This window comes from Catharus ustulatus, chromosome 22 (genome assembly GCF_009819885.2).
Source record: "Catharus ustulatus isolate bCatUst1 chromosome 22, bCatUst1.pri.v2, whole genome shotgun sequence".
NCBI lineage: Eukaryota > Metazoa > Chordata > Aves > Passeriformes > Turdidae > Catharus > Catharus ustulatus.
The window spans coordinates 113,876-126,817 of NC_046242.1; the positions used below are offsets into that span (position 1 = coordinate 113,876).

Sequence of the window (12,942 nt, forward strand, 5' to 3'; positions counted from 1 at the left end):
CATACTTAGCTAACTTCACAGCACATCAGGTACTGCTACTTTGGAAATATTTAATGAAATTTCCTGCCATTTCAGCTATTAGGAAAGGAAACCCTTGAAATACAACATTTCTACATTCCCATCCAAGCTCCAAAATGAAAACTGCCTTTTTCCATCCAGTGCAACATGAACAGACCTGCAAGAATGGATTTAAAGGCCTTTAAATTTTTCTGCCAGAAAACATTGTTGCCTTCCTGGCACCTGATATTTTTGAAGTACAAACATGTCCTTATTTGAAATTAGTGAAACACAAAATACATATGGAATAATTATTAATTCACTGCACATGCTTCAAGATCATATTCCCAAGAACCAACGTTTTATCTTTAGGCAACTTAAACTACACGTTTCAATGTAATCCACAGCATTCTAATACTACTCTGAAATTCAGGCAGATATGCTGTACAAGAAAATATAGAAATGTATCTGCAGAGACTCTCGGTCCTTAGAAAATTCCTGTCTGTTTAGTGTAACAACCCTTTTCCTTCCTACTGTGTTCAGGCAGAAAGTCAGCGATTTGAAGTGTTCAAACCTCATTTACCTGACAACATCAACGGCCCCCGCCCGGACTTTGGGGTCACTTCCCATAATTGAAACACTTGCTGCAAAGGAACCATCAATGCTGAACACAACACATTCCATTCCTCGGGGCAGTACAGTAAGGTAACTTGCAGCACTGCTCTGGTCCCCTCTGGAGAGTCAAAGCAATACATTAACTTAAAAAACAAAATGACAGAATGTATTTTCTGCACATTCCAGTTAAGATTTCAAATTAGATCTGTCTGGACCTACAGCTCTAAAAATCACTGTCAAATATGGCATCTGATTTCAGTCTTATGTGGGACAATTGAAACTTGTACTTCAGGAAGTAGTTTTCCAAAGAGAAATTTGGAAGTTGATCTTAATAAAAAATCACATACGTACAAATAACTAAAATAATTTTAAAAACCCCTGCAAACTCGCTTTAAATACTCAAACTACTACTCAAAATTTCTTCATAAGCTTAACAGCTGGTAATATTAGCATTAGCCACCCTTTATCCTTGCAAATTGCAATGGGAATGCCAGTTGAGAAAGGTAAAAAACCAAAACTTAAAGCAACAAGCAAACAAACAAACAAAACAAAACAAAACAAACAAACAAACAATCAAAAACAACCAACCAAAAAACAATGCCGTCATAAATTACTCTTCTCTTGGAAAGACAGGTGAAAAACATTTCCTCATGATGCATTTTCCCCAAGAGAATTGGATGTTAAAAAATGGATAAATGACAAGGAAATCCAAAGCTCTTCCCATCCTCCCACCTCATGTTTCCTAAAACCTGTAATCTAAAGACCACATTTATGTCTGGTGATGGAAGATTTTTACAATAGGTGCTCACAGTCTAACGAACAAAGACAGGACAATTTATTTTGTTCCTCTTTAAACTTACTCCTGCACTGTAAAGCTTCATTTTTGAATATAGTTTTATTTATGTATCAGTAACTCTATTTTTCTTGAATTGACTGCCTTTTTTATTAAAGTGAGGTAAAACATTTTAACCTCTTTAAGTAGCACTAAATAGGATTGTAAGCTGATTTTGGACTTAACTGCTGGATAACACCACATTCTATTTCAGCTAAATTCACCTAATTGATTTAATCTCCCAAGCAGAGATTCAAATGAAGTTTTAACTCAGGTCTGAAGTTCCTTCCTGATCACAACAAGCCATCACAGCTTTAGTTTCAGCTTGGAGTTATTACCTGACCACCATTTTGATGGGATACACACCAACTTTCAATCTCTTCTGCTCAGGTATATTGTAGGATATTCGTCCACTGCTGTTGGATATCTCTGTATCAAAATACACCCACCTACCCGAAGATGGCTCAGTCATTATGAAGATATCCACCTGCAAAACCAATGAAACAGTAATCTAGTGTAAGAGTCAATAAAACACCCCCTATTTACAAGGCCTGCCAAGCCTAGATAATATTAGTACCAACCATAGCTGGTAGTATACAAGGAAGTTTGAAGGTACTTCATGACTCAGTAAGAACTTCAGAGAGAGTCCTCTCAGTAAGTCAATGCTTTCTAACATACAATACAAAAGCTTATTGCCTTCATAATTTATTGGCTTCATAATTTAAAGCCCTGATCTTAGCACTGCACATGTCAAACACAGATATACAGGTCAGAAATTTGTGAGAAACCCTAAACTAGGACAAAGACAATTTTATCTTGCATAGCTGTATTACCTTTTCACACACTATAAAATTTCATTTGGTTATTGAGACAAAAATCTTTCTCATAACCTCGTCTACCACCAAAACACTTCAAATTCTCAAAAGATTTCACAGTATGGTTTTCTTCAACTGAAATATTTAATCAAAATTAACATAAAGGATATGAAATATTTTGCTGGACCTGAAACACGCCAAGTAAAGCCTCCACACTTCAGTTTTGTCCTCAGCTCAGCAGCATTGCTCTCTTAATTTGCACAGAAACTCTTACAATCTCAGTGAATGTGAAAAAATGGGTTCACTTGATGCTTCGTTTTATTAGCCGTAAGCCTGGCTTCTGCAGGCGGCTTTAGGATTTCAGCTGAGTCACACTACTACTAATTGCTAAAACTAATCTTTAGTTGCCCATGTGTGAGACACAGCAGCCACCTACCCTCTAGAATGCCTATTCTTTTATCTAGTTGTTTTATCTGGATAGGATGATACATGATTTTCTTTTAGTGCTTTGTTAACTACTATAAAATTCTTTTTTCTACTTCCTTGGAAAGTTAATTGTCTCCAGTATGTGCTACAGCTGGATGGCAGGTTCAGAAGCCACTGTGCACTCACCACTAACCAAAGGAGATAGCCATAACCAGGTAAGAGAGATGAGAACTCAGAAAAAGGTCAGCTATCAGGAAAGTCCACTTTTATGGCATATTTTTGCTGAAGTAGTAGGGGGCTAGTGACGTATTTCCCCTCACTGTAAGGCTTTCTCTGACACTGTAAATGTGTCCTACTGTTTAACAACTGTTTCTACTAAAAGTAAGAAAATTGACTACTCAGACTTCACCTTTTCACCTGTTAAAGCCACCATGTCCAGAGGTCCATACATAAAGCGCCCAACCAGTACCTGAGGACCATCTTCTGCTGCAATGACATCATTAGCTCGGTGATTAGCAGTCACATTCTGAAATAAGAGCAGAAGATGGGAAAGGTGCTGTTTGTTTTTGTGACGAGGCTGCTGTCTCTATTTCGTTATGAACAGATATACTGCCCAGGACTATGTTTCTGCGTCACTGAGGTACATCAAGTGCACTGCAAACCCATTTCAGCTGGAGCCTGATTTCCAATAATGGGGGGTTCCTGAACAGACCTTCTAGAGAGAGTGCTCAAGACGACCAAATAAGAGAGAACAGGAAAGCCAATTCTTTTTCACTTGAAGTGGTGTCATAGAGCCACATCTTTATGTGCAGGGCACAGCCATTTTAACTAATATTACTAACTGACTTTGTATCAGAAAAAATGAGGAAATATTTTTGCGTAAACTCTTACTCTGGGAGATAAAACTCCATTCAAATTTCTGCCAAACCCATATTCCACAGCTGCCATATGTAGTCAGAGTTAAACTTACCCTCAATTTGACATGTGTCCTTTTGCGTAGCCATTTTTCTCGTGGATTGGATAGACTTAGTGTTTCTGGATCCAGGTTTTCATTTTCCTTGAAATTTACATTTTCATACCTCATCACCTGAAATATTAGTATTTTAATAAAGTGGTCTGGTATTTGGCAAAGAAAGAGAAATTACACTGGTGCCCCAGATGAGTGACACTGCAGAGCCAGAAGCACAATGGAAGTAGAGAAAGGTAAAACCATATGTTCACACTAACTCCACAGACAAACAAACTAGTTTCACTCTGTTGGTCAACACTTAATCTCAAACACTTATTGAACAGCTTTTACATTTTTCACAGAAGCCTGCACATTCCTCCAGGGACAACGGAGAAAACATTAGGATAGTACCAAGTGACAGTCACATTGTCTTGACTATGGTCGGCAAAGTCAGTAAAGCAGCTTAAACCACAGAAGCATTTAATGTCCTTTATGAAGCAGACGTCAGACCCCTGACTTCATCTGTATCGATTTTCTACACCTCTACTCAGAGAGAATGTTTCTTATCTCTTTTGGGCATTGCTACTGCAGTAGGTGATAGGCAGGGACCCACAAGGACCCACTGAAGTCCAGCTTATGAACACACAGAATCCTTTTATGTCATACACATTCTTACAACCTAAATATCATCCACTTACCAAGAAACTTGCACATCCAACTCAGATTTCAGGACACAACCCACAGAATTCAGAATCTGGGTGTGGGTTATGCCACATTTCAACTGAAATCAGAAGCCCTGTCTCACTGAAATCTGTGGGTTGTACCTGCAATCCCAAATAGCTTTTTTGAATTAGAAACAGATTAGCAAATTTTTCAAGTTCAACAGCTGGTTTTCTGTGCTGAAGTTTTACAGCCTTGGTGCCCTTGCTAGAAGAGTGGTCTAGAAACATTTTAAAAGATGTCTTACATGAAGTCCCTTGAGTAAAATCATGCTGCAAACAGAGTCAGCAATGCAGCTGGCTTGCAACAAATCACAGTAATCTATGTGAGAAATAAGCATGTTTTTTTAACAAATTGGCATAAATTCTATTCACTGGAGGTAATGTGCAGGCAATGTATGCACCCATAGGGTATTCAGGAGCCATTAGTCTTAATCTTAACCCCCAATAAGGACAGAAGGTCCAGACTGTACTGGAACTAAGCAATCCTTTATGTAGTGCTGTAAGCTCACATACTGCTTCACAGACATGTTCTAAGTGCTTCGAAGTCTTATTAAATTCTAAAAGCTGTAATGCACATACAAAGCTAGGAAAGTCGTCTGTAAAGGAAAGACTCAGTTTTCTTATGGAAGCAGTACATTCAAACTGGTACACTGTCAGATGTATGCTAGTAATTTGATACTTAATAGGGAGATATATAATTATGTAAGGCTGGAAATAGCCTATTCCTTCAAAACCAGGACAAAACTAATATATAATATAGGGTCAGACTGGGGCATGGGAGGGGTGAGGTGTGCATAAGGATGCAATATTACTGGTCACAAAGTCAGCAGTGCTAATGGTGGGCTCACTGTCCCCTTTATCTCTCCAATAAATCCAGATGTGTCACTCCTACATGTACTTGTATGTGATGCATACACAGTTAGCCATCTGACTGATCTAAAGATTAAAAGACACCCTCGGAACATTAACAATCACAAGATTCTCTGTTGCAGAGAGAAAAAAAAAGATTAATTACCTGTCTTAAGATGAAGGCCACAACATCTGTTGATTCCCAGTAGCTAGCATGAAAAAGATGTGGCAAGGCCACCGTTGGAAAGGCTGTCAGCACATCTGGACAATACAAGGCATAATCTATTCGTTTTGTTCCCCACCACTTTGCAGTAACTACAAAAAACGAAACAAACAAAATAGCACAAATTTCTACATCAATACATTTCTTGCTGTCTTCATTTTAAAGCTAGATAATGGAATTAAGTCTTTTACTTTCCTTATCTTGACATTTGGAGTCTGTTAAAGGTATCTATCATTCATGAAAGTACTGTTTTTACTGACTGCATCATCACTTAACTGCCTGCCATCTAAAGAGTTTTTTGGGGTCCAAGTTTTGGGAAGCAGAAATGACCTCAGCATGATCCCCACTGCTTTCTGGTCCCCAGAAAATGTACAGTGGAAGACTAGTACTTTTATGATCATGTTTTAGGGTAAGAATTGCAAATGCCTCTCAAACAGTGAAGCAAATATTGAGATAGATAGACAGACAGATGGATAGATAGACAGATAGATAGATAGACAGACAGATAAATAGATAGACACACACATATGACTATGGCCTACAGCAGGACAATATAATTATTTATAGCACTTTAATTGCCTTAATAATCTTATTAATCTTATGTACCTATACTCCTTCACCCTTGGAACATGATCATAAACCCCTGTTACTACGAAACCCTTGTGGCTATTTATGAGTGGCACCTTAATATAAAATTGTGTCTCCTTTTCTATTATTTTATCTATCTAATTACAAACAGAAAAGAAAGATAACTTATGTGATGTAAAACTGCAGAAACGGGCTATTCTCATTCTTCCCAAATTCCAAACAGATATCTTTTCTTTTCATAATCAACTTTTTCACAGAAGCAATGTGAAGGGAAAGGCTGTTGCCATATCCAATAGCGCATGGCACCAGGCTTCACTCACTGTTGGTGAGGCATGCCGATGGCAAGCTTTCAGTTGACCCGGAGTTTTCACTGTTTGTGCTGCCCAAACTCAACTTTCTTGTTTTCCCCTGTGGTTGATCAGATGTATTTGGAGATTCAGGATTCTCCTGAGAGAAAGGTATGTTCAAAGAGCTATTCTCAAGGAACAGACCACTGTGATTGTGGAGAGCATCACCTGCAGGTTACAAAAATGAAAATAACATTAAAAAAAAAGGGAGGCACACCAAGGTTTTCAAACTATATATATTTGCATATATATCTTATTTGCTTATTTATTCATTTGTTTTTAAATACAGGGCTAATGAGCGCTTTCCTGAATAATAATATCATATTCAATGCCCATGGATGAAACGTCCCCCTTTGAAGTGAGAATACCATGTCACAGCACGACTGTATGGAGAAAGCACACACCCTACTGCCATGAACGTGCAACAGCAGTTGGGTGCTTTTCGCCAGGATCTTCCAAACTGGGTAGTGATGCTGGGATGCTATTTTACTTCACACTCAATCCTACTAATTTTAAAGTCATTTTCTGAGAAGAATGCACAGTCCTGGGAGTCTGTGATACTTCTCCGGTCCTCTTTCTGACATTAGCAAAATGTCCTTTTTTGCATAACATGACAAGTCAAAGATACTTCATGCCTGTATAATTTTACCTTATTTTCTATAAAATAAAAAAACCACAATTCCTTCTACTAGCATCTAGCTCATCCACCCCTTCCTCTTTCTTCCCCAGAAATCAATCTACTTTGGGTTTTTTTTCTGGATTCAAATCTTTATTACCAACCTAAATATCATTTAGTAGCCCACCCAGGAGAAGAGCAATCAAGACTGCTCAGTGCTCTGATTTGTCCTAGTAGATATCTACAACAAACCAACCACAAGTGACCAAAAGAAACAACACATGAAGATCTAGGCAAATGCCAACTAATTGTAAAAATAAATTGTTTAAAATTACAGTCAAAGACATGGAATTTTCCAAGTGACACTGCAACTAGAACAGTGGCATCGCCTTCCAACTCCTCTTTAACGCAACTCTTAACACAAACCTCATGCATAAGAATACTTTTTCTTACTAATCTTCTTTGGTTCCACACTTGCTAAGTATGTCTGTGCTTCTCAGTCCCAGCTGACTTGTTCTTAGCATGCTAGCACATTGCTGTTTCAAATTCTCTTGAGCTGTGTAAGAAGGGAACACTTAAGAGAACAACCGGGAATGAGAGCTATGAAAACAGGCACTGTACCTAACTGGTGAGATCTTCCATCCCCTAGAGGGTATCTCTGGTACCGTGGGACACTGAATGGAGGAAGAAGATGGAATCTTTTCTCCAACAATGGTTCAAGTCTGCAGGCAGATGGGTCAGCAGAGTGAAAGAAGCTGTACACTTGGCTGCAGGCTGGTCGGACCTGGCATACTTGGATGAGAACAGACAGAGAGAGAGGTCATTATTGCTGCTTCACAATTTTCAAGGAGTCTACACAGAAACACGGTTAATATGGTCTTCTCCAGATTAGCACATACCTGGCCAAAAGAAATTTAACAGAATTGCTTCCTATTTCATATATAAAGAACACTTTACTGCACAGGAGTTTACAGAGACATCACAATCTGAGATGCGGGCACATAGGAAATGTGAAGAGCAGCAAAAGATAAACAGACGGAAGCAAGGAAGGAAAAAGAAGTTTAAAATTGTGTAAACATATTATTGAGCACTATAGCTGTGATACTCAGCATTTGAAATATTTACCAGCAAAATGGTCTGATGGGCTTGTGACATCCAGAGGACTTAAACCTAGGGACGGCAGAACCTTCCTTATATTATAAAAACTGATTCTAGCAAAACAAATAAATAAATACATCTGAATTTTACTTGTTACATTTCTTTCTAAAGGTAGCTTTCCACCTTTAGCTTCAGTAAAGAAGGCACCTGGCTCTTCTCAACTAATTTCCAACTGTCTGCATGATAGGTTTCAATTTGTCTGTTTTCCTCTCAACTGTGTCACCATTATGAGTTTAAAATGGGATTATTTATCATATGCACCTCTAAAGACTATGCTTCAAGTAGACACTGCTCACCTCAGAATGTGTTTGAAATGCCCATCAGTTGAGCTGTTCTCAAAGCATATTCTCCTTTTCAGGATACCAGAGGAAGGATAGAAGTGAGAGCTAATTTAAGAAAATAGTTCAAAATACTAGTAATTAACATGAAATTTTCCTGTCAAAGTGTCTGGAGGGTAGCAGACCAGAGACTGGGGAAAGGATTACTGGCTAGGAAAAAAAAACCCTTGGAGTTCTGAATTGTTGTCTCTTCTCATTATTGCAACAAATTTTCTCCCTCACCTGCTAAACGAATGCATCATTTCCCACAAGATGCTGTGCTATCTGAGGCTCATACCATGAAAACAGACAAAGCATGTGCTGGATGATGAAAAGTAAAGTAAGCTTTTAACTGAAAAACTCTAAAAATCCAGATGCTTTAGAAATAAAACTAAAAAAATCCTCTCTGTGTCTGATCACTAGGCTCTGTTACTAGAGAGGAAGAATGGCTCACAAGCAACACACCCAAGGGCCAAATCCACCCGTGAAGCCAGACACGAATAAGAGGTAATGCTGAACCAAGCAAAGATGTTATTTCTGGTATTGTTTTCAAGGACTGATCTTTGGTGAAGTGGGAACATGTATGACATGGGATATACGATTAACAGAAAACATGGGACATGTATTTTTAATCTTCATCACCTCAGTACCTACCTGCATTAAAGCTCCCATCTCTTAAAGGAAGCAACTTATTTCACTCCGACTTTAACTAGGCTCCTTTATTGACCTCCTTTTTGTGTGAGCCTCTTTGTTTACAAAGGTCATTACACATCCTATATTTTAATGCCAAGGAGAGCTTACCATCCAGACCAGGCAGAACAGTGCTCCTCATGGCCAGCACCAAACCAAGCGGTGATCCAAAAAGGAAGAAATCAGACACCTCAAATTCAAATCGGCCCAGATTTACTTCTGAGAGACTGGAATCCACAGGAGGAAGGTCTGGACCATCTTTCAACACACTTGAGTGGATGCTGAACAAAGAAAATACTGAATCAAAAATAATAAAGAGAGTATTCAGGAAAAAAAGAACACTCCTGAAACAGGATGCTTAGAAAGCTCTGGCACTGGCACTTAGATCCAAGTTATACACCTTAAAACTGTAAAATGATATTGCAGTATAGCAGCCATGATTTTCAGTGAGGCTGTTCAGTAAATTTATTATATTCAACACACAAGAGTTTCCTAGAATGATTCTACAGAACACTTGGTAAAGCTTTGCAAGGACTATGAATATTTCAGTTTACTGCTTTAAATATAACACAGTATTTCTCCTATAAAAAAACCTAAAAGTGACTGAATAAAAACATCTTCATGTTTTCAGCTGCAGAAAGAGAAAAACAACCATTCTGTCTCAGAGGGGAAAAATTCTACAACACATTGATATCCAGAAAATGCAATGGTTTCAAAATGAATACAGAACAGTCAACAAAAACAAAGTAAAGGACATTCAGACAAAGTTAGAATAGAATAGAATTACCTATAGAATTACCTTAATCTGCTACTAGGAAAAATGCCAGACTTGAAATAAAGCACGGTAGTAAGTCTGCACTATACTCAACTCTAGCAGAACTGAAACTTCAACACACAGTAAGACTTCCTCCTCTGCATCACTCACAATGAAACAAAGGAAATAGGACGATCATAGAGGAAACAAAAGCCCAAATAACTCAGGTTAAGTAAAAGCTCAAATAGCTTAGAATCGGCAGAAACAATGAGACAAAGGGAACGTTTATGTTCCCATCCTGTGTATTTCAAAGGTTTCTCAGGATAAAGGAAAACTAAGTTAACTTCTCCCCTCAATCCCTTCCTCATGTAAGCCAAATGTTTATGCAGGGCACTTTTTTTTGTTGTTGTTTCAAAGCTGATCTGAATAGCTTATACACCAATGGGAGCACCTAAAGCAATTATCTCACTAGAGAATAATAAATGTCCTGAAAGTGAGGTGAGAGGGATCGTTAGAAAGAAATAGGTAACAGAAATTTACAATTATATAGTATTCATCCATCTTGTTTTGACTGGGCTGTACTGAAGAAATAGAACTTTGTGCATTCATTTTTGCATGCTCAAAACCCTCACAACTGAATAAAGTTTAAATAAAAAAACTCTCCAGATGTGAGTATCTTCATACTAGACCCACTAAATCCATAGTTTTCTTTGAGGGAATAGACAAGAACTTTAAGCAGACCTCCAGAAACAAACCACAAACAATAACAACGCCTCTCGCTAACAGGCTCCTTTCAATGACAAGCCCATTTCTTCTACTCAGTCATGGAGCACTGGTTACCTGGACAGGAATGCATGATGCTGGGTTATGGTATCACAGTCATAAGTGGATGAGTCACTCTGTTTCCGAGGCAGTGGTGGCCTTTGCTTCTCATCCTCCACAATTCCCGGGATGTCAATATTGCTTTTGCTCAGGTGTTTGCTTTCACCCAGACTGGAATCCTCTGCTAAGAGTGGATTATCCTGCAGAAAATGAACAGAGCAAAGAGAAGACTTAGATAACAAAATACAAAAGAGCTTATATGAAATGCCTGCATTTATAGATATGACCTCACTTTATCCAACAAAGGGTGGAAGGGATTAAAAATTTCTCTTTGCAGTAGAAGAGGTGAAGACTAAATTTCCATTCAAGATAATAGTCTAAAAGCCAGAAGGACAATCAGGAATTTAAGGGTGGAGAGGGGTGCAAGGCGTAGAAAGGAGGAGTTACAGAAAAGGAGTAACAAAAGCTTCATCCCTCATGACCTCATCATTCTTGGAGAACTATAAATATCATAAGGTAATCAGAAGGGGTCTTACCCAAGTGCATAAAGTGCACATTACAACATTAATGATTATGCTCGTCATGTTCCATGGATATAGGATCTGATTTTTTGAAAATGTTAGCTTTGCAGGATGCCAGAGGAGACCAGTGGTACCATACCCTTAAGATTATTTATTTATTGTTCATTATTTAATTATTTTTCATTTCCTCCAGCATTTCTGCAGCTTGCACCAGCACTCTCCCTCGTGCTGCAGATGTTGCTTTTCAAAATAAATGCCACTGGATGCACACGATGAAGTTTACATGCTAGCATTACTTTAAAAACTTGTACTTTTACTACCATAAAATCTTTCCTGGATCACAGATGGAATGCATCCTCTCTTCCGTGCAAATGCAGCCCTTGTATAACACTTGGTGGTCCATTCACAGATTCACAGGTGATTTACTTTCCTTAAGAAAGAGGCACTTTCCCTAATCACTGAAACTTACTCACAGTATGTCTTAATGCTAGACTACCTCCAGGCAGTAACATAAGGAATTTCAGACCTCAGGTGAAAAGAACGAAAGAAAGAATGAAAGAAGTAAAGAAGGGAAGAACAAAAGAAAATATTTTGACAAAAATGGCAGAGGCTTCTGAGCAAGAACATGTTTGCAGCTACAGTTAGGGATACAATATAGAACACTTGGTAACCCTACTTTAAAGGCTAACAGATAAAGCCTTCACTACTGATTTTTGTATATCATAAAACTGAAGCTGACAACTTAATTTTTAACAGCAAATTTTTGATACATGGGCAGAATCCCATTCTATTGTGGTAATTTATCAAATCCTTACATTTCTTCTGGCTTATATGGAGCTAATTTCCTCCATGGAATGAATCTATAGAGTTTCAGCTGTATGTATTTTTTTCTCTTCACCTGGATGCTGCTGATGCTTCCTCTCCTGCTAGTGCTCTGACTCTCGTAAGTTGTATTAGAATTATAGCAGATGGCATCAAAGCCCAAAATTCCTCCAATGCAGTCACCTATAAGACACACCTGAAAAAAAAGATTTTTTTTTTTGAGATGTAGCAAGTTTTTAAAAGAGACAAAAAGCACCACAATACTGCATTTATTTCATATATGACAACAGGGAGATTTTTTTGTAGCTTTGACAAAGAAAAAATCTAAAGTTCATTGAGAAAATTTTCATATAATTTCTGTAACTGGTACCATTCTTCTTTACGTAATTTCACCTTCCATAATGCTCTGCCACTGCAGCTGGGCTGGCTTTATGTTTTAACCAAGAGCAGTTTACTACATGCAGTAAAACTGGCTTCCAACCAAATTTTAGTCTAAAAATACTGATATATCACAGCACAATCTTATAAGTGCCGTGGAAAAGAATTTGTGTAATAAGACACATGCTTCCCTGTACTCTATATTATGTGTATTTTCTTTCTTTTTCTGAAGTGTGGCAGTCACTGTACTTAAAGGAAGTGCATGTTTCTGGCCACTGTAGATGGCCTCATTACAAAATAATATCAGTAACTCACACAAGGTATCAATATTATATTTCTGTGTGAAGTAGGAGGTTTTGTAGATTAAAAATGGTGAAGTGGGACAGTAACTGACAGGTACTGTCAGCTGAAAGAAACCTGTAGGTGACTTCAATGACGTGCAGGTCAGAAAAATCGCATTATTTCCCCAGAGTTAGACAGGAAATCTGCAACACTGCTAGC

The 12,942-nt window shown here is 38.1% G+C and overlaps 1 protein-coding gene across 2 annotated transcripts in view; it reads right to left on the reverse strand.

The window, feature by feature from the left end:
- Window positions 1-12,942, reverse strand: part of PITPNM3 (PITPNM family member 3) — a 49,027-nt gene that overhangs the window by 6,826 nt on the left and 29,259 nt on the right. For both annotated transcript variants that reach the window (XM_033078031.2, XM_033078030.2), the window contains 10 exons: window positions 12,140-12,259; window positions 10,739-10,920; window positions 9,256-9,425; window positions 7,601-7,771; window positions 6,337-6,531; window positions 5,372-5,520; window positions 3,656-3,772; window positions 3,095-3,211; window positions 1,783-1,931; window positions 581-730 (listed from right to left, as the gene is read on the reverse strand). In XM_033078031.2, the coding sequence (XP_032933922.1) occupies window positions 581-730; window positions 1,783-1,931; window positions 3,095-3,211; window positions 3,656-3,772; window positions 5,372-5,520; window positions 6,337-6,531; window positions 7,601-7,771; window positions 9,256-9,425; window positions 10,739-10,920; window positions 12,140-12,259 (1,520 nt within the window). The remainder of the gene's footprint in view (window positions 1-580; window positions 731-1,782; window positions 1,932-3,094; window positions 3,212-3,655; window positions 3,773-5,371; window positions 5,521-6,336; window positions 6,532-7,600; window positions 7,772-9,255; window positions 9,426-10,738; window positions 10,921-12,139; window positions 12,260-12,942) is intronic.